Source organism: Octodon degus, unplaced genomic scaffold, assembly GCF_000260255.1.
Source record: "Octodon degus isolate 3935 unplaced genomic scaffold, OctDeg1.0 scaffold00055, whole genome shotgun sequence".
NCBI classification, from domain to species: Eukaryota; Metazoa; Chordata; class Mammalia; order Rodentia; family Octodontidae; genus Octodon; species Octodon degus.
Window position 1 is genome coordinate 13,709,016 of NW_004524631.1, and position 20,947 is coordinate 13,729,962.

General features: G+C 48.7%; 3 protein-coding genes and 1 non-coding gene across 10 annotated transcripts in view; 1 reads left to right on the top strand and 3 right to left on the bottom strand.

The window, feature by feature from the left end:
- The window catches only part of Slc35a2 (solute carrier family 35 member A2), a 10,169-nt gene extending 6,907 nt beyond the window's left edge, over positions 1 to 3,262 (bottom strand). The window contains exons 1-2 of one of the 4 annotated variants that reach the window (XM_023717794.1): positions 2,881 to 3,262; positions 1,294 to 1,476 (exon numbers count right to left, since the gene is read on the bottom strand). In XM_023717794.1, the coding sequence (XP_023573562.1) occupies positions 1,294 to 1,476; positions 2,881 to 2,971 (274 nt within the window). In that variant the 5' untranslated portion in view covers positions 2,972 to 3,262. The remainder of the gene's footprint in view (positions 1 to 1,293; positions 1,477 to 2,880) is intronic. The other 3 variants (XM_012515246.2, XM_004633541.3, XM_012515247.2) reach the window with 3 other exon arrangements.
- A 633-nt stretch (positions 3,263 to 3,895) lies between these two features.
- On the top strand, positions 3,896 to 4,002 carry LOC111817339. Its single transcript, XR_002821567.1, has one exon. It is a non-coding gene; the product is annotated as a U6 spliceosomal RNA (small nuclear RNA).
- Positions 4,003 to 4,105: 103 nt separating this feature from the next.
- Pim2 (Pim-2 proto-oncogene, serine/threonine kinase) lies at positions 4,106 to 8,960 on the bottom strand. 2 transcript variants are annotated; one of them, XM_004633543.1, is made up of 6 exons: positions 8,605 to 8,960; positions 8,358 to 8,467; positions 7,499 to 7,549; positions 5,990 to 6,362; positions 5,302 to 5,478; positions 4,106 to 5,205 (listed from the first exon to the last, which is right to left on the bottom strand). In XM_004633543.1, exons 1-6 carry the CDS (start codon positions 8,663 to 8,665, stop codon positions 5,042 to 5,044), a joined length of 936 nt encoding a protein of 311 aa, XP_004633600.1. In that variant the 5' UTR covers positions 8,666 to 8,960; the 3' UTR covers positions 4,106 to 5,041. The 2 variants fall into 2 exon arrangements, with proteins under 2 accessions (XP_004633600.1, XP_023573656.1); XM_023717888.1 differs by lacking the exon at positions 5,302 to 5,478 and having other exon boundaries at positions 4,108 to 5,205; positions 8,605 to 8,894.
- Positions 8,961 to 11,874: 2,914 nt separating this feature from the next.
- Positions 11,875 to 20,947, bottom strand: part of Otud5 (OTU deubiquitinase 5) — a 34,855-nt gene continuing 25,782 nt past the window's right edge. For 2 of the 3 annotated variants that reach the window (XM_023717820.1, XM_012515243.2), the window contains exons 6-9: positions 15,151 to 15,354; positions 13,396 to 13,597; positions 13,196 to 13,309; positions 11,875 to 12,891 (exon numbers count right to left, since the gene is read on the bottom strand). In XM_023717820.1, the coding sequence (XP_023573588.1) occupies positions 12,767 to 12,891; positions 13,196 to 13,309; positions 13,396 to 13,597; positions 15,151 to 15,354 (645 nt within the window). In that variant the 3' untranslated portion in view covers positions 11,875 to 12,766. The remainder of the gene's footprint in view (positions 12,892 to 13,195; positions 13,310 to 13,395; positions 13,598 to 15,150; positions 15,355 to 20,947) is intronic. The other variant, XM_004633545.2, reaches the window with a different exon arrangement.

A 20,947-nucleotide genomic window follows, 5' to 3' on the forward strand; every position in this document is an offset into this window, starting at 1 on the left:
GGCATGTGGTGCTGGGGGATTGAACCGCGGTCCCTGTGCTTTGCTTAGCTTGTTGTAAGTAGGTGCTTCAGACCACTGAGCCATCTCACCAGCCCTCCTCAGCCTTCTTTCAGTTTTTAAAAATTTTTTTTGCAGTGCTGAGGTCTAATCCAGGGTCTTGCCTGTGCTAGGCAAGGTACTCCAACACTGAGCCACTCACAGCCCTAGGCTAGATTTCACCACCAAACGAGTTTAGGGAAAAACAAATGTAGCTGGCTGTGGTGGTGCACCTGAAGTCCCAGCTACCAGGGAGTCTGTGGTGGCAGCATTCCTTGAGCCTACGTGTTTGCACTCAAGACCAGCCTGGGCAGCACAGTGAGACTATCTCAAGCTCAAATGAAAGAAAAACAAATTGAAATTGTGGGTAAGAACCCAAAGTATATGATGAAGTCTGTAGCTATCTGTGTCTTTCCATCTCAAATAATACCTCTAGAAAGCAAGGTGTGGGTCTGTGTTGCTAAAGGTCTACTCCACACCCATGGCCCTATGCAGGGCTCCTTCCTAAATGTCACAGAATCAATCAAGAAAATAGTGATTTCTTAAACAGTGTTTCTTAGGATCCTGGAGTTCAAGTTTGTTGCAAGGAGAGAAAAAAGGATTGGTTTATTTGATTTCTGAGGGAACAGAGTTTTGCCATGCTGCCCAGGGGACCCCCCCAAACTCCTAGGCTCAACTGCTCCTCCTCAGCCTCTCAAAGCTGATGTGAGCGTTGCACATCACATCTGCCTGGCATTATGCTTAATAAGTTATTTTGGATAACGAGGAATTTCCTTTCCATAGTAATGTAGATTAGCAGTGAGTGAATAACTACTGATATTATTTCATGGTCACTCTGCCAGGAAGTGAGGTGCTAACTCTTAACCTGGAGGATGGGGACATGGACACTCTACTATTTGATTCTTTTCAATGTTGTATATCCGGCCTATGGAGTACACCTGTAATTCCCAGCATTTGGGAGGCTGAGGCAGAAGGATTACCATGAGTTCAAGGCCAGCCTGAGCTACACAATGAGACCTGTGTCAAAAAAAATAAAAATCAATATTGTATTTGGAATTCTGCATAATACAAAGTTAAAGGTAAGTCAATCACCATGTGAGCCCTCTGCTACCCTGTGGCACACTATGCCCCTTCTACAACTCCCAGGGTATAATGGTAGATGCAGCTGCACACAGCTGGGGAAGAAGGACACTTAGCTGCACTCACACATTTCCCAGGCAGGTTCTCCCACCCACTGACCCCCTCTCTGGCTCATACCCCTCTTCTGTGCGAAGAGCAGCAGGAGGCAGGTGACACCTTTGAGCACTTCAGCCATGACCACAGCAGTGGTGGCAAAGAAGCGGTCCCCAGGCAGCGTGCGGGCGTAGCGGATGCTGAGGATGAGGGACGCATTCTGGACCACCAGCACAGCTAGGGATATATACTTGAGGCGCCGGTGAGCTGTGGGGAATGAAAGGGGCAGGGAGGAAAGAGGGGGTCAGAAGCTGCTGGGGCACAGCCACCCACCAACCACCCCTTCTCCTTTCTCAGTCAGGATCCTCTTGGCCACCACAACTTCTTGCCCTCCATGACCAAACAAGAGTCTGACTTCTATCTGTTTGTACTCTGCCAGCTATAGACAGGAAAAGTCAGCAAGGAAGAAAGGGGCCCCACTCTGTCCAGCCCACACCTGGAATGGGTGCTGAAGTGTCAGGACAGGCTCTGGACACCCTTGCTTCCTGACCTGAGAAGCAACTACTAATGATATTCTCAACATGTACTGAGTACATGTGTATCTATCACAGGACTTAACAAATTATGGATGACCTCAAGGTACTTTGATGTTGCTGTCATCTCTGAAAGAACTGAGGATTCTCATTTTATGGATGAGCCAACTGAGGATTTACATGAAAAGATCCTGCTATTTAACAAGGGACTGTCCCATGTAAATAATCTCCCGGTGTAAAGAATGGGACCATTGTATAATGTATATTCACCCCCTAGCAATGGTATTTCTCCCATCTCCCTTCTTATCTCAAGGATTGGAACCCTATATAATGAACAGTTATCCCACCAAGAATGGTCTGGTTTCTTCAAGCGTATAAGGAAACACTTTCCTACATTCCACACAGTCTGTCTTTCCACCACTGCACATCCTTCTTCCCTAATCAAAGGACAATTCCTTGTCCAACCCACACAATAAACTCTGTCTCTGCTATAAGGAAGGACTTGCCATCCTCTTAATGTTCCTCCTCTGACATATAAGGAAGGTCCCTCCCACCTCAATATACAACGAACCATAATTCCCATAAAAAAAGAGCCTCCCTTGAACAGTCTTCTCCCATATAATGAAAGACATCCCCATCCTCAAAATGGACCCACTAGTCATTCAGAAAGAAGAATCTGCCCCACCCTGACAATTTATGAGGAAGGAACCACCTTCAGAGTAATCTTTCCTTTCTATAAAGAACGCCCACGCCCTCAGAATGGACTCTCCCTTCCATAAGGCAGGATCTACATAGACTCAGAATGGTATCGGTGTTCTTAGACTTCTCAAAAGGAAATTCCCTCCACATTCATAATGATTTCTACTCTGCAAATGTGGAAGAAGCCACCACACAATCACCCTCAGAATGGTCTCTTCCCCGCCCCCACCACACTCACAATGGTCCGTTCCGTCTTCCCTTTTTCCCCTATACACACACACACACACACACACACACACACACACACACACATCACGCAAGCATACAGAGGTCGCTGCACACGGGATGCTTCCCTGCCACTTCAGAGAGAAACCTTTCTGATCCTCAGAGATCGCGACCTCCGCTCAGCCGCCGATGGTTCGGCCATAGCCCGTCTTACCCGCACTCGCGTTCCCAGGCTGCAACGACCCTGCGGAGACCGCCCCTGGCCCGGCCGCCGCAGTAGAACCGCCAGCCCCAACCGCTGCCATGTTGGCATCTGCCCGTCCCGTCCCCTCGGCAACAGCAGGCCACTTCCGCGTCCGTCACTTCCACTTCCTGCTCTCCGTAATGGGTGCGGGACAAATGCCAGGGTGGCAAAGTCCGTGAATTCCTCGTCTCTGTCTAATGGCTAAATCCTACAGGCCTGCTACGGGATTTCAGACCCTAAATTCTGTCCCACGGGGAAGCAGGACAATGCCGGCTCCGGCTCCAGCCGTCCTCACAAAGCCTCGTTGGGCCATTGGCCACACCGGACCCGCCCGCCCTCTCCGATCGTCCGCTCCGCTGAGCCGGCTCCCCACTTACCTCCCCCCCGCCCGAGCTCCCGATGCCATTGGCTCAGCTACCCTTCTATCTCCAATCTTCACTGGTACCCTATTCCGACAGCACCGCCCTTTCCGCTCAGAAACTCTTAGGTGTTTCTTGATTGGCCTGAAGTTCCTTTTTTTCCCAGAGGCCCCACCCCTGGAGAGCCCAGGGATAGATACTACGAAGGATGCGACTTTTGAGGGGCGAGGCAGGCCAGGCCAAATTAGCGATCGCAGAATTGACAGCAAGGATTTGAGGGTGAGCACGTGAGGGGAAGACATGCGAGTTTAGATTGGTCAAACCAGACAACTACACCGTTCTTAAAAGCAGGTAAAAGCCTAGGGTTGCCAGGCCACTGTCCTTGAAAGGACTTTTCTTGAACCGAGGTTTTTCCCTCCCCCAGGGTTCAAGAAAGGTACTGTTTTGGAGGAACTGGTTGTCTTTGGAGGTGCGTCTTAAACATCCTTAATGCCCACAGTAGATGCACACCTTGGCTGAAGGGAAAACAGAACAAACCCACTGATATGCCTTCCAGTGAGTGAAGGAGCGTGGAGTGCTTTCATGCAAGTCCAGCGCTAAGGCTGAGGCCACACAGTTCAGGGCCAGTGCTCGCTTGGGCAGCACATATACTAAAATTGGAAGGATACAGAGAAGATTAGCATGGCCCCTGTGCAAGGATGACATGCAAATTCGTGAAGCCTTCCACAGTTCAGGGCCAGCCTGAACCACAGAATGCGACAAACAAGCCAAGGGGCAAAGACGACGGGCCAGCTCCTGGCTTGGCGCACAGTACCTGGAAGGACCAGTCCTCTTTAATTTTATTACTTTTATTAAATAGTGGGTTTCCACACATGGCTTTTTAAATAATCCAGGCAGGGAGAGAAGGGATAGGAGGACACACTTTTAGCTCCCCTCCCTCCAGAACACAAATATTTACATTTTAGCAGTTGGACAATCTTGGCTCAGGAGGAGGCAGCTAAAATTTGCAAAAAGTTGGAGGGGTAGGAGAACACACAGTAAGATTTATTTCCCCTAGCCAGTCCCCCCCCAAACCATCCATCCCATCCTAGTCTCTGGTGGCATCAGGTGGTGTCCATCTCCCATTCTTTCCTAAAATGTGGAAGTAAGGTTCTACTCACCAGAATAAGAGCACTTGGGGTAACAGTAGGGTCCCCTCACCAATAAAGAAAAAAAAAGAAAAAAAAAGAGCCCTGGGATAACCTGGGCATTACCTCCCCAGAATAAGCAATTCTGGGCTGAGGCAGGCAGGCAGGCAAGCAGTGTAACCCAATAGAGGACCGTAGGCCAGGGAAGGGGTCCTTTTGTTAAAAGAGCTACTGGGTATTTAAGGAAAAGCACCCTTGCCCAAGTTAAGAGCATTTAAACTAAGTTTTATGTGGTGGTTTATAGGAGGAGGTGCCAGTGTAGGGGTTACAACTTGTGAAATTAAGAATCCTGGGGCTCAGAAGGGAAACGTCAATCAGTAACATTCTTAGTGAAACAACAAACAAGGAATTCCCCCTTCCAGAATAAAGGACCACAGGTTCTGGGAGAAAGGCTCCTTCACAGGATTAGGATGGGGACTGGGCAGACTTAGCTTGTCTTCTGACCCCTCATCCCCAATCCCTGACCTTAGTAATACTGGATTTTTAGCAACCTGTAAAACCAGGTCAACAGATGTCCATCTGTCCCTGTAGCATAGCCATGGGGTTCCAACCAGTGGGTTCCAACCAGTGGGTGCCTGGCTAGGCCTAGGGAAGCAGGGACCAAGGCAAGGGAATGGGGTTTCCTTTGGGGGGGTTGAGGGGCACTTCCTCAGCTGGTGCTTGCATCCAGGGGTCCAGAAGGATCTCTTCCAGTGATGGTCGGGAAGAAGGTTTGGGGGCCAGGCACCGACGGATTAGGGCGCAGCAGTCTGTAGGTTAAGAAACAGAGGAGACTAGTAGTTAGCAGGGATACCAGTCCCCAGGAGGGATGGAGTCAGTTGGGTGGGGTTCAGTGAGGTCCTCACCTGGGGAGACATGGGCAGGGAAATGGAGCTCAGCCTTCAGAATCTCCTGGTCCCTCTCGAAGGGAATGTCTCCACATACCATGTCATAGAGGAGGATCCCCAGTGACCAGACAGTAGCCGGGAGGGCATGGTACTGGTGTCGAGAGATCCATTCTGGAGGGCTGTACACCCTTGTCCCTGCACACAAGGCCAAGGGTTACTACACTCCGAGAGTACCCTCCTATGCACCCCTTTCCCTGAAGCATGGCACTCATTGGGGCAAGGTCTCACTGGAGAAGTCTATGAATTAGGACTGCAAGGTCCCATCACCACAGGTACCTACATCAGAGTTCCCTCAACAGAAGAAAGCACTGAAGACTTAACAGCACAATACCCTCACTTCAGAGAATACTCCGGACACAGATCTGCTTACCAGAGTTAAGTCAGCTGGACTTTGTCCAGGGGCCAGGCCTAAGTATCCCTAGTAATACAACTCAAAACCCCATTGTGCTAGGTACTTGTAATCTCAGTTTTGGGGGGCAGAGGCAGGAGGATCGTGAGGTTGAGCCCAGCCTGGGCAACCTGAGACCTTGTCTCAAATTAAAAAGGCTGAGGCTGGGGAGATAGCTCAGTAGAATAAGCGCTTGCCTGGCAAGCGCAAGGGCCTGAGTTCAATCCCCAGTTCTGCCAAAATAAATAAAAGCCTTACCATCAAAGTCAGTGTAGGGCTCATCGTGGAGCAGAGCCCCCGAACCAAAATCAATGAGTTTGGCACAGCCCCGGCGGAGGTCTATGAGGATGTTCTCATCCTTGATGTCACGATGAACAACACCACGGGCATGGCAGTGCTGGACGGCTGCCACTACCTGGGCAAAGAAGCAGCGGCTTCGGGCCTCCCCCAGGGGACCCTTCTCTGTGATGTAGTCAAAAAGATCTTGGGCAGGCAGAGGGCGCTCAAGGACCAGCATGAAGCCCTCTGGTGTTTCAAACCAGTCAAGGAGGCGGATCACACCAGGGTGCCCAGTGCCTTCACCCACCTTCCACAGCAGGGCCACTTCCAGAGGGCACGAGACTGAGTCCGACTGTGGTGGAAAGAAGGCAGACGTCAGACCAGTTATCTGAGGCAAACAAGGTCAAATTATAGCTCCTTTGGCCTTCTGACTATAGACCTGAACCCAACCCACTTTGCATCCAGATCTCAGATATTTTTCAGTGTAAGAGTTCTAACCAAAATAGTTATTGGGGTGAGCTGAGATAAGCCTACATACATCTGACACGTAGTAAGCATCTCTATAAATATTTAAAGAAATGGAAATTTTTTTTTAACTTTTGTGTAGTACGATTTCAAAGGCACATGTCAAATACACACAGCACCTGATGGGACAGAACTCAGTTTTTGTTAAAATGGATTAAGAGCAGTCAGAAAGGGACACAGCACAAAATGGGGTCTAGAATGCACGTACTATTTTTCCATGTGCCTAGAACTGTGTCTGCTATATAGTAAGTCCTACATTTTCATTTGTTATATAGCTAAAAACGATTAATTGCTAAGGGCCTAGCAGAGCAAGAACTCAGTAATTATTATGCGATGTCACTGCCACAAAGCAACTAGAACTATTTGTTCTATAACCCCAAACACCCTACAAGCACAGCTACAGCCAGAGGGAACCTTTTTGTTTGAGGTGGAGCCCTCTACCGGCCACGCTGATGACTTGCACAGCCGCAGACAGGTTTTCTTAAGGAGATTGGAGAGCTTTGATACGGCGCATGCACACCGTTCTCCCGGGTCTCATGGCCTGCGCAGGCGCAGTCTCCCAAAATGTCCGCCAGAGGGCGCGCTCGCCCACACTACTTGCCCAGACCCACCCTGATGTCCGTTAGCTCGCTAACAGCAACTGGAGAGAAGCAGGCAGTATCACCATGGCAACCACTGACCTCTGCCCCTCTTTCCCCAGTAGCATGCCCTGTGGGCAGCCCCCCGAAGCAATGTTTGAACGGTGGGCTGAGAAAGCAGAGTTGGAGGTGAGAATCCTAGGCTTTGGGGGAATTGAGGTGAACCAGAACTGTGTCACCCCAAGAGAGTAAACATGGGATCATGGAAGCCTTGTCCCCGTTATAAGGCCCAGGCAATCATATGGCCTAGAAAAGCAAGGGGGTAAGAGGGTGAGTTCATAATCACGAATAGAGCAGACAGGTCAAGGACACCGAGGGTACTTACCAAAGGGGACCAGCCAAGCACACGATTCCGTGGGATCACTTTAATAGCCACCTGGAGAGGTAAGAGGGCCAAGCAGGTGACAAACCACCCCCCCTCCCCGCTGCCGCGTCTCTGCTGTAGACACTCCACACTTCCAATGTCCCTCCATCTTCTAAGCACTCTAGTATTTCTGGTCCCCATCACACCACATCCCATAATGAGGCAGGGATTTTACCCTGTCCTCCCAGTACCCAGAAGCAAGTTCATCTCTCCCACCGTCCTTAACCTTTCGCCTCCTTCTTAAGGTATTAGGACCCCTTGATTCTAGGGACCAAGGTTGGTTTTTTTCCCCCCTTTCTTTCATCCCTTTACTTTTTTCCTTGCAATAGTAGGTATCGAACCTAGGGCCATGTCCATACACTAGGCAAGCGCTCTATGACTGAGCTATATCCTAATCACAAGACTGTAAAATTCTTGATATCCCAACTCTGTACCAGAATCCCAGTCCTCTGCAGTCTATACTGAAAGCCTATCCCCGCCAGTCTCCCAATCTGGGATTGAAAGCTCCACATTCTCGCATATATAAATATTCGTTCCTTGCACCACTGGATCTAGGTGTCCTCGAGACCTGCCCCAGGCTAATTCACTGGACCTCCGGAATCCCTGCTCTGAAACCTCCTGCCCCTCCATCCATATCCACCTGGTGTCCCAAAGATGCACACGTTCACACCCCCCACCAACCTGGATCCTGGTCCTCATGACCCTACTACTCAACATTGCAGGTTCCCTCTTAGAATCACCAGCCATCCCAGAACCACAAGGCCCTCCCCTTACCAAAACACATCTAACCCTTCCAAGACCCTCGTTATAGATACAGTACCTGGAGTCGATCTGTAACCCGGTGTCCCGCGAAGACAGTGCCAAAGCCCCCCTTACCCAGGAGGGGGCCGAGTCGATATTCGGCCTCGAACGCTTCCCGATCCTTGCCTCCTACGCAGGCGGAGGCGAAAAAGTCAGGGTGGTGGCGTGCTGAGCCGGGCTGTGCCTTCCTTCCCCCACCCCACACGGCCACCCACCATTGCAGCCCACTCCACCTGGTCGCGGTAGGTAGGAGAGGCTGCGCTCACCTGGCGGCAGTGTGGGGGTCACGGGGGGCGCAGAAAGCCCCTGCAGAGGCTTGGTCAACATGGAGGAGGCACCGCGCAGATTGAGCCCGCTGAATCCGCTGAGCCCGCAGGGCGTGGAGGCCCGGGGCAGCGCGGCTGGAGAGCCAGGGCTGGGGGGCGCCAGGGTGGAAGGCAGGGAAATTGGTGGTCCGGAAGCACCCGCAGACAGCGCAGCGTTAACACTCAACGCGCGCGCCAGGCCCAATGCTACTGAGCCGGGGCACGCGCCTCCCGGGAGAGTCGCCCAGCGCGACAGCCCCGCCCACCTGGCTTTGATCAATCCGGACACGGCACCTGCTGTACCCCAGCCAATCGGAGCCAGTCCTAATTTGCATACCATCCTCAATGTTTCGAGTGTCCCTTATGCAAATACAGGCCTGGTTCTTCCGTAGAGGCGGGGCCTGCATGCAAATGATGGGGGCGCACCAGAAGAGGAAACCGGTTCTGGGAATCCCTTTGCAGCAATCGCGTTTGTTTTGGTTGTTTCGCGGGGTTGGTGGTAGCAGTGGTGGTGGTGTGTGTATGTGTATACACTTAAAAAATAACTGCGCAGCCTCCTTTCCTAAGAAGCAAGCAGGTTTGCCGCTGCCATTGCCGTTGCCCCTGCTCAGAGATTTGTGCGAAGATAATGCTAGGCCCACTGCCCAGCCTGGGGATAACCACAGCCATGATCCTCCAGGCAAATATTGGTCCTAAAGTCAAAATTGAAATCTCTGCTCTAGACACTATCCAGTCTTCAGGGAGGGCAAACGTCCTTGACCATCACCCATCACGAGAGGCACTCCAGTCAAAGGCTGAGTTCAGGCTCCAGGAGGCACTGGCCTGTGGTGTTTTAGCAGCCTTTAACCTAAACAGACTTAGCTAGACTTAGCTGTGGGCCCAGTTGGCAGGTCTAGACTCTACAGCAGGGGGTGTTCTTGGGGGGAGGGGGCTGTGCTTCCATGTGAGGGAGACCTGGACAGAGGGAGCTTGGTATAGCCTGCTACAGAGGTAAACAGCCTTAGGTGCTGATTTGTGAGAATTGGTCCCCCGCTTTAGGCAGAAACATTTTAAACATACAGAAATGTCAAGACATACACACAAGACACATTGATGTGGACTTGTCCTGGTCACACATGGAGACACTGTCAGCAAAGCTAATGCTACGTAAGTCACAGAAATATAGTTAGGGAAAGGGACTCCTTGAGATTCACATAAACCTACACTGCCATGTGATGACACACAAATGTCCTGCCAGACACAATAACAAACTTGTCGCACACTGGCATCAGATACCGTCCCAGAAATGAGGGACCCAGAATCTGTCACAAGAACGTACACAGATGCTCCAGAGACACACATGGATTATCTAAAGGCAGGGGCATGAAGTGAGGTGAGGCCCAATTGTCACAAATAGGGATTGTCATAAAAGTGGACATGGATAGACCTGGTGACATACACCGTTAGACATTCAGCTTTGTCACTGACACTCTAAAAATAGCTAACTAGAATCTGTCACAGAAATACAATCGGACATCTACCCCATCAGACAGAAACCACAGATGCACTGTCACAGACAGACCCACGCAGATAGGCATTTGTCTCAGACACAAACTGTCAGAGTTGCACACGCAGGCACCATCTGACACACCTGGAAAGAAGCCCCTGTCACAAATATGCCTGAAGACAGATACACATGAGAAGTTTGACTCAAAGTCACGCACTTGGACAACACTCATCCATCCAGCACCATGGGAAGGTCTACTCTCAGCCTACCAGGCTTTGGTAGAAGTACACATCTCATGGACAAATCAAGCATCACAATCCCTGTCCAGAAAGTTTACTGCAGTTACGGGGATTATTCGTAAATAGAAGTGAAAATGGGGTGATACAGGGCATCTCAGAAGGTGACTCTGTCTTGAAAGACAAATAAGGTTGGTCGCTGACGGCAGGGGGAGGGCAAGTTGTGGATACAAGCCAAGGCAGACACTTGCACATTGGGTAATTAGTAATGTCCACTAATTCCGTGAGCTCGGAATGTGCCAGTGTACTAACCATACACTATGAAGATGCTCACAGCAGCACAAAGCTTGAGGTAGCAGACACCCGTCTTGCCCCTGTACTGTAGGTGGGACTCAAAGAGAGCCCAAGGCCACATAGCTAGAAAAGCCTGAGGTAGCTTTCCAATCAACCCTCTTAAGAACTCAAGTGTAGGGCATGGTGGCACACACCTGTAATCCAGTACTTGGGAGGCTGAGGCAGGATTACTACACATTTGAGATTAGAGTGAACTGAATAGTAAAACTCTGTCTCAAAAAGATGAAAAAGGGGCCAGGGACACAGCTCACCAGCGCACTGCCCACCTGGCAAGTGCAAGGTCTTCAGTTCCCAGTACCCCACCCAAAACAAGAAAAAAAAAGGCACTAAAAACCTAACTCACGTGCAACCATTGTATTCCAGATACCCTCCCACCAGCCACGCCCTGCCTGCACCTGGGAAGCACTCAGGGACCCCACAGGTGGAATGCAGAAAACAGGCTGTTTTGAGGGGCCAGTTAGCACTGGTTTCAGCTGGAGGGGACTCGGGCATCAGGACTAGGAAACCAGGAACAAAGGATTTAGCCATTTCATACTTCAGCTTCTAAAACCTGGAGGCGGGATGCCCTCTGGTCACTTCCACCAAATTCACGTTGCTAATGAAGTGTCAGCTGTGCATTTCCAAAGCCGCTCCTCACCAGATTATCACAAGAAAGCAGGAAGCACTGATGGTGCGATGGGGGCAGGGAAGCTGGAATTCAGACAGGAAATGCAGTCTCCTCTCTGCCCAGTCTCTGGCTCCCGTCTCCCCCTCCCCCCTTTGGCCCCCTAGGAAATACCGTGGGCTAGAGCCTGGGCAGAAAACAAGAGGGAGATTTTTTATGTTAACAGGCCCAAAAGGAGGCTTTTTGTGTGTGTGGTTTCCCTTGTTTTTGTTTCTAAGAGAAAGACTTGCTGTGTTGCTGCCCAGGCTGGCCTGAACTCCTAGGCTCAAGGGATCCTCTGGCCTCAGCTTCGTGGGTAGCCAGGCCTACAGGTGCACTCCAGCACGCCCGAGCAGCTTAATAAGCATCAGATCAAGTAGGAAGCCCAGGCCCCAGCGCAGACCCCACTGGGAACCATGTGGACCTCGGACGTTAAGTTGGCCCTGTGCTTCCTCTTCACAGAGGCCCACCCGCCCCTGGCCCCTGCCCCACACAGAACAGAACCGCTCAGGAAAACTGACATTTGGTTTTATTGTGCCAAGGACATTACAGATGGTGGATCTTGTCAACACCTGCAGGGCACACATGCCCCATCTGCCAAGGCTGCTCCCACTCCCTTCACTCAGATCCTGAATGCAGCCATGTTCCCCGAAAGGCCCCCATTTCGAGATTCCAGACTATTGGTGGTGGAAGCAAAAGGAATGCAGCAAGGTCTGGGTCTCATTGTCCAAAGCCAGTCTGCCACCTGCCACCCCACTCCCCAACCTGACTCACATCCCAGGCCATGTCCACCTTCAAGAAGCCAGGGGCCAGAAGACAGCAGTGTGCCCCCTCTGCGTTCTGCAGCCAGCCTGCTGTCCCTAAACCAGAGATGCCACCTTCACAGAGCCAATGCTGTCATCTACATTTTTGATTGCTTGGTTTTATGAGATAAAAGTACATTAATAAAGAAAACTTCAACATTGAAGGCTCAGACAATCTTGGGTTACTGGGAAAAGAAATGTTCACCTCTTCCCACGTCCTGGACATAACTGAGGGTGGGGTGGCAAGTGTTCTGATCTCAGAAGGGCACACAGGAGACTTTCTTCTGAGCATCTCCTCTAGGGCTGACCTGGCTGTCAAGTGGTCTGGGGGCCTGTCACCAACCTTTGGCACCCTTGCCGAGTCCCCTGTGGAATGCAGGGATGGTGCTGTGCGGGGCAGGGTGGGGGGGCAACAGGGCACGTGGTGGCTGTGGCAGCTACGAGGAGAGTAGTGTCGGGCCAGCCCCAGGGTGGTGGGGAGGGTGGAAAGAGAGTGGGAAAAAGGGAAGGAGGCAAGAGGGAAGAAAGCCAAAGAAGGTGGGGTGGCAGTGGAGGGCAGGAAGGGGTGTCGGGGAGATGGTGTCCAGTCCCCGGGTTTCCATCAGCTCTTGTCTGGGGGCGGGTCTCTGTGCACTTTGTTTTTCTTCATACTGTCTAGGTATTCCTGTTGGGACACTGCCAGCACCGATGCAAGTATCTCATCATCATCCCAGTCGTTCAGACCTGCTGGGCAGGAGAAAAGAGGAAAGGGCTGACGGGGCGCCCATGGCCCACCTCTGCTCACCCTTGGCGATATGTGGCTTGGAGAAATCTCATCCAGCCCTTCTCACTCCTTTCTCAAAAGAGAAGATGCTCCAAGGCCTCTGAGCCCCACTAGAACCCTTCTAGGGCAAACAACTCAGGCCAGAACAATCCGCCCAGTACCTTTGGTTGGTTTGTTGAGGAGGTGGCCAGAGTGTCCACAAACCCCCACTTAGGACTTTCTATGTGTTCTAGTCCTTGCCCAAATGTCCCATCCCCAAAGGCTTACCAAAGGCAGAGGGGGACATCTGCTGAATGAGGGCCCGGCACTCCAGAGCAGGGTAGAGGGATACAAGTGGGGAGGTGGCCCGGTCGGCCCCTGCCGAGAACTGACTGCTTGTACCTGGGACAGACAGAGAGTCAGAGGGCAGACCAGGAGGAGGTAGGGGCCCTAAGCACAGCCATGTGTCCCCAGAGTGAGGCACTGACCTGGTGCACAGGGTGAGGGAGGTTTGGCAAGCGCTAAAACAGTGCCTGGGGAGGGAGGCTTGATGCCCAGCTCAGCATGAAGCTCGGGGTGCTCAGGTGAAGAAGCTGAACTCCTCTGTCTCGGGGACCGGCTAGTCCACTCCTCCAGGCCACTGGAGGCTGCTGCCGTGGCTGAACTACACGTGGCGCTGGCTTTCCGGGGCTACCACAAGGAAGGAAAAAGTGGTAAAGGCCAATGCCAGCCATCACCCTCCCGGGCCCCAATATCAAGTGTTCGCGCCTGTCCAGTGATACCAACTATGACAGTGTCCATGTGCACCATCATTCACATTCACACAGGGAACCATGGGACCTCTCATAGGGCCAGGGTTAAACTTTTTAACCTACCCACTCATACCCTTGAAACCAAAGGAAAGCCTACTCCAACCTTCACGAGAGATCCCAAGTCCAATCCCTTTCACCACCTCCACCACTGCCAGCACCCCTGCCAGCCATCTAGACTGTGTGCAGCAGCCTCCTGCTCACTGCAACCCCTGCCCCTCTGCTTCTTCTCTAGACTCCAACCCTCCACTCAGCACCCAGGGAGATTCAGCTGTACCCTAACTCAGATCCTAATAGTCCATCTGCTCACAAACCTCTCATCCTTTTCTGCTATCTTCCAAGTAAAAGTCCTCACCATACCCCCAAGTCCCTGCCCCACTTGGGCTGAACACCTCCCTGACTCCATGAATTATGCTATCTGGACTCCAGGGCCTCCTCCCTTTGGGCTGTGCCCGAATCACAGGATGTGCTGGGTCCCTGCCTCCCCTGCGAGTGCGCTCAGCTGTCACCTACTCCTGAGGCCCACTGTGACACCACTTGTTACTACTGTGAATTCCTACCTTGCTCACTCAGCCCTACTTATCCCCTTTTTCCTGGCTCTGCATTTTGCATCTGTCACACTCCCAAACTAATTTCATTATGATTACTGTTTCACTCCACAAACATGTAATCATCACGTATTGGTGAGCCTTGGCCTGCCAGGCTCACCAATTATCTTGCTATACTATACTTGAACACCACTAGCAAGGACTGCAATATATTTTCTATGTGTGGTAGTGGAGATCGAACCCAGGGCTACATTCCCTGTTATTAATTCATTTTCATATAGGGTGTCACTAAGTTGCTATGTTGCCCAGGCTGTACTCTTTAACTTGTGATCCTCTTGCCTCAACCTCCCAGACTACTGTGGAATTACATGCAATAAATATTTGTTGAACAAATAGCTTTTAACATCTGCAATCACTCCAAACTCCTTGTGCTTCTTCAGATGGCTGTCTCTGGCCTGCCCTCTCTGCCCTAACAATTCAACCTTCTCCATGAAGAATGGCCAGAGCTCCTACCTCCATGACCAGGACCACGGGCTCTGCTTAAGGGTTTCACCTGTTTCTCAGTGGGTAGGATTGCTCAGTTCAGAGCAGGCCAGGTGTAATTTCACATCCCGAGTGCCTGGAAGGCACGGACACTCAACAAGCTCTCTCTCTGAAGCCATTCACTGCTGTTAGCAGCAGCAGCTGCTGCCCTCCCTCACTCCTTAAGAGCTCGTTCTGCACAAGTACTGAGTGTTGTAAGGCACAAGGCCAAGACTTGCTATAGATGGGGCTGGGAGCATCCCTCCTCCCCAGGTGTCAGAATCAATGTTTTTCCTATTCATTTGGTGGTAAAGCATGGGAAGTACAGGGTTAATGGCCAGGTCAGGGACAACCCATGACTCACCTGGCTGGGGCCTCGGACCTGGCGGGCCTGCTTCTCCTGATCCCTCAGCCACTGCAGGTAGGATTCTCGAGCTACCTGCTCCTCTATGGCCTCATTCGTGGCTTCCCAGTCTGTGGCTCGTTTCTTGTCTTCTAGCATTTGCTGTTCAATCCATGATTCCTCTGAAGTTTTTATAGCATTCTTCATCAGGGACTGCTCTGCAAACTGCAAGGGGGCAGAGGAACAGGGATATACACAGATGATACCCTGAGCCTGGCCAAGAGCTAGAATGGATTGAGGAAGGTAGGCTCACACAGTCCAACAGCAAAGAGACAGGAAGCCAGGTGCTCTCACCTAGTACCATTCCTGGCAGACTGGGTATTTATTAGGACTTGAGGGAAAATAGATTTGAGTTGTAAGACCTATCATTCCAAATTCCTCCATTCAGAATCCCTGACCCAATTCCAAGACAAGCTGAGGTTAACCTTGGGGGACCAGGAGCCCTTCAGCACAAGTCTACATTTCCAGAAGCCCCATCCAGTGATGACTCAAGTCACACAGAGCCCAGGCTTTCCTCATATATACCCAGATGGTCAAAGAGAACAGATGACTGGAGAAGTGAACTATGTGGACATACGGTGGGGGAGGAATAATCAAGACGGACAGGGTTGGAGAAGCTGTGGTGTTGCACGAAGAAACGGCAGTATGTGCATGACATGGGAGCACTGAGTTATAGGATACTGTAGGGCAGTATTATATGTCAGGCTCTGAGAGAAGACAGCATTTAAAAAATAGAAAATATCAGAATGTAATACATGGAGTGAGTGCAAGTATTGCTACATGGAGCTTTAACATTAATATAGACATATATACCACACACAAACACACGTGTTCTAAGTAACAAGCTAAAAAGTAATTTTCTACAGTGGAGAACAGTGAAAATAAGTATGTAACTTGCATGGTGGCACACTTTGGCAATCCTAGCACTTAGGAAGCTGAAGTAGGAAAGGATCACTGTGAGTTCAAGGCCAGCCTAAACTACATGGTCAGACCATGTCTTTAAAAAAGTATATAAATTTCTACTAGAACATGCCAACTGAAAAGAAGCAAATACAGGCTGGGAACGTTGCTCAATGGTAGAGTGCTTACTTGTCTAACATGAAAGGTCCTGGGTTCCATCTCTAGCACCTTAAAACAACTAAAAATATACAAGCTAACCACTTAATTCAACTAAAAAGATACAGAAATGGCAAACAGTATATGTAAAGATGTTCTCAACATGAGAAATTAGCTCAGTATCATTTCATTAGGAAATTACACATTAAAACAACAATGAACCAGGTATGGTGGCAGCTATCTGTAATCCCAGCACTTGGGAGGATGTACAAGTCTGAGGCCAGCCTGGGCTACATAGTGAGTTAAGGACAGCTTCAACTACATAGCAAGATAGTATCTCAAAAACAAAAAACCCAAAAACCAAAAAACAAGATACCACTACACACCTAAAACAACAGCTAAAATCCAAAGCACTGAGAAGATCAGCTGCTGGAAAGGTGTGGCACAAGAATTTTTATTTGCTATATTATGGTAAGGATATAAGTGTGCAACCACTTGGAGAGATTGACAGTTTCTTATAAATCAAAACATAGTCTTCAAATCCAGCAATCTCTCACCTAGACATTTATAAAACTGATCTAACAACTTATGTGCACAAAAAACCCTGCACACAGCAGTTAACAGAGGTTTTATTCATAATCATCAAAAGCTAAAATCAACCAAGAAGGCCTTTTAGTAAGTGAATGGTTAAACAAACTGGTGCCTCCATAAGTGGAACAGTAAGTGATAAGAGAAAATCAAGCTAACGAGCCAGGAAAACACATGGAGCCTTTAATGCATACTGCTAAATGAAAGCAGTTTGAAAAGTTCACACTGTATGATTCCAATTACATGATATTCTGAAAAAAAAAAAACCCCACGAAGTCAATAAACAAATCAGTGGCTGCAGGAGGGAGGGAGGGAGGGAGAGGCAAACAGATGGAGAACAGGAATTTAAAGGGTGGTGAAAGGATTCTGAATGATCCTGTAATGGTTTAATGGTGGATACCTGATGTTGTTATGCACTTGTAAAAACCCCTGGAACCTTACAAAACAAAGACTGAACCTTAGAGTATGCTGTTTTCTAAAAAAAGGTCATTAGGAGGTGGAGATCCCACCTGGAATGCAGACTAAATGAATTACAATTTGAATTACAATTGCAAATATATGCAAGAACTTCAGGTAGGGGGGCTGGTGACTTAAGCCACTTTGGCAATGAATGGAATCTGTTAACACTAAAGGCAAAAGAGCTGTGCATATCACTGTGCTCTAGGGGGTATGGGTTAATGAGTCTGCCCTTGCTAAGCAAGCAGCAGCTGGGTAAATACATGCTGGGGTGGTGGGGCTGGGTTTCCTACCTCAGGTGGGAATTTGCTGAGGAACATCAGAAAGCTAGAAAGATGCATGTGTTAAAGGATTTGGGTTCACTGGGATGATTACATAAAGAAATTTTTACAGATATGTGTCTATACACAGGTTAGTACACACACATAACTGCTGTTAGATGAGAGGGTCTAGAAATAAAAACCTAGTAGCATGCAAACAGCATACTCAGCACCTAGAGCTCCATTTCTAATAACCTTCTCTAATAAAAGGTTCCAGAGTTACTTGGAAAAATCATTGATTGTACCAGTAAGGCAGGAAATACACAAGATAACCCCAGAAAAACTTGCAGCACTGAAAAATAAGGATGTGCTTCTCTAAAAAAGTGTTTTAAGAGGAATTTCAGAACCTAGCTCAGAGCTAGAGCATTTCCTGGGCATGCACAAGGCCCTGGGTTTGAACCCTAACACCATGTGGAAAAAAAAAAAGGTGAAACAGTCTGAGCAACAAAATAAAAGCAGGATGGGATTATAACATACGGTATAAAGTGAACATCTTTAAGTGGATAGTGAAATAAATGAGTGAATAAATTAATAAATGGGGAGATGGCTCAGTGGAATAAACGCTACCTTGTCAAGTGCAAGGGCCTGAGTTCAATCCCCGGTTCCGCAAAAAAAAAAATAATAATTAAGGGGATATAAGAAACTGGATCTCACTTGCATAACAATTCCAAATGATTTGCATAGGTAGTATATCCTAAGCAACAGTTTCTTTTTTTTTAATATTTATTTATTTATTTAGTGTCTGTGTGTGGCCAGCTCAGCCCACCAGGGGGCGGGGCTGGCTGGCATGTGGTGCTGGGGGTTTGAACCGCGGTCCCTGTGCTCTGCTTAGCTTAGCTTATTCTAAGTAGGTGCTTTAGACCACTGAGCCATCTCACCAGCCCCTAAGCAACAGTTTCTTCACCGTACAGTATGGAAAAGGGGGGACAAAATAAGGTGGAGAAACCTAATAAACACCAGGTACCAGGTGATCAAGGACATCAAGTCATAATCACATTCCCAGTATGTTTTCATTGTTTGTTTATATTTATTTAGCAGTATCAGGGATTGAACTCAGGCCCTTGTGCTTTCCAGGCAAGAGCTTATTCTACTGAGCTATCTCCCTGGCCCCCCTACTTTATTTTTTGAGACAGGGTCTCACTCTGTAATTCAGACTGGCCTTTAACTTACTACATAGCCCAGGCAGGCCTAGAGGGGCCGGGGAGATGGCTCAGTAGAATAAGTGCTTCCCTGGCAAGTACAAAGGCCTGAGTTCAATCCCCGACTCCGCCAAAAAAAAAAAAAAGTGCATATAGTTCAGGCAGGCCTGGAACTTGCAGCAATCCTACTTCAGCGTCCACATTCCCGGGACTATAAGCGTGTGCCACTGTGCCGAGCATGTACTTTACTGCATTTATTTATTTATTTATTTTTGCGGAACTGGTGATTGAACTCAGGCCCTTGTGCTTGCCAGGGAAGCGCTTATTCCACTGAGCCATCTCCCCAGCCCCAATGCATATATTTATGTTATAAAAACACCACTTCCGTGATCTTCCTTCCCAAACCCACATTCCCGGTGTAATCATAAGAACAATGGCCATGCCCTCATACTATAGAGTGTACTTCTTTTCCTACTTTTTCTTGGCCTAAACTCATCCTACCAAGCCTGCTTCTTTTCCTACTATTATAGGCAGCTGAGTTAGAAATATTACAGGCAGTCACTCACAGAAGGCAAGGTACCTCGTAATGGTGGTAAAGACAGACACCTGCCCTGTGGGCAGGACAAAAGATTAAACAAATGAATCCACATACCTCCCTATGGATAGCCATCAGGAATTGATATTCTAAATAGGTATTGAATGCCTTGAAAAAGCTAGGATGAGTTACTAACCCAACCCCCTACAGGAAGAGCCCCTGTTGTGCATTCTTGCTGGCCTGCTACGTGACTGTGACTCACTTCCCCATTTGATCCTGATTTGATCAACTGCACCTGAGAAATTATGCTTGCAATCTTATTGGATGACCGTAGTTTCACCACACCTCATGCCCACCTATCGAGTTCCCACGTTTCCCACCTTGGACCTGTCTCACCTGCCACATGGTTTTGCTCTATAAAAATCTCTAGGAAAGTCAGGGTCCTGGGCAACCCACTGGGGTTTCCTTCTGTCTGGCTAGGACAGAACCTTTCTTTCCCCCAATAAACATATTCTGCTCCTAGTCTCCACTGTTCCTAAAATTCATTCTTTGGCTTTCGAGAACACAAATTCATCACAGGTTATTTTTCCAATTGGGAGTTTCGTTCCCCTATATCACCACCTTTAATAAGACTTTGCTACCACTTAAAAAAAAAACAACAAATTTTAAAAGAAGAGCTTCCCACAATACACTTGATCAGTACTCCTTAAAAATGTCAAGGTCGTCAAAACAAAGTAAGTGTGAGAAACTGTCACAGAAAAGGAACACTGACTTCAGTTAATAACAATTATCAATATTGGTTTACACAGTGTAGCAAAAGGAATAGAGTCATCTGAGATGTTAACAATAGCCGAACTGTGCAGGAGGGAGGGAACTAGATGTGTATTCACTTCACAATTGTTCTGCAAATCTACAACTGTTCTAAATTAAATTTATTTATCAGAAAAATTCAGCCAGAAGGACTGCTGCAAGTTTGAGGTCAGCCCAGGCATATAATTAGTTCAGGGGCAGCATTAACTATACAGCAAGACCCTCAAAAAACCAAAAAATAAAAAATAAAACCAGAAAAACTCAAAACATTCAATTTTTTTTTGGTACTGGGAATTGAACTCAGGATCTGGTGCTTGCCAGGCAGACGCTGTGCCACTGAACTACATACCTGGCCCAAAATATTCAACTTTTTACATTAGCAAAAGTCATGGTTAAATCTTAAAAAACAATAAACTGGAAAAAATCTGCAATAGCTACAGACATGATTATAAACATATGACATGCTAGGAAAGGACAAACTATAATCTATAAACAAGGGCCAGGGAGATAGCTCAGTGGAGTAAGTACTTGCCTGGCAAGTGCAAGGTCCTGAGTTCAATCCCTGGTGCCACCAAAAAAATAAAAAAAAAAATCTGTAAACAGATCAAAAGGAAAAAATGAAACTCTGAGAAACTCTCACAATTACAAGGAGTTGGGGTCAGGAAGATAGCTCAGGGGCTGGTGAGATGGCTCAGTGGTCTAAAGCACCTACTTAGAACAAGCTTACCAAAGCACAGGGACCACAGTTCAATCCCCCAGCACATGCCAGCCAGCCCCGCCCCCTGGTGGGCTGAGCTGGACACACACACACACACACACACACACACACACACACACAAATAAATAAATAAATA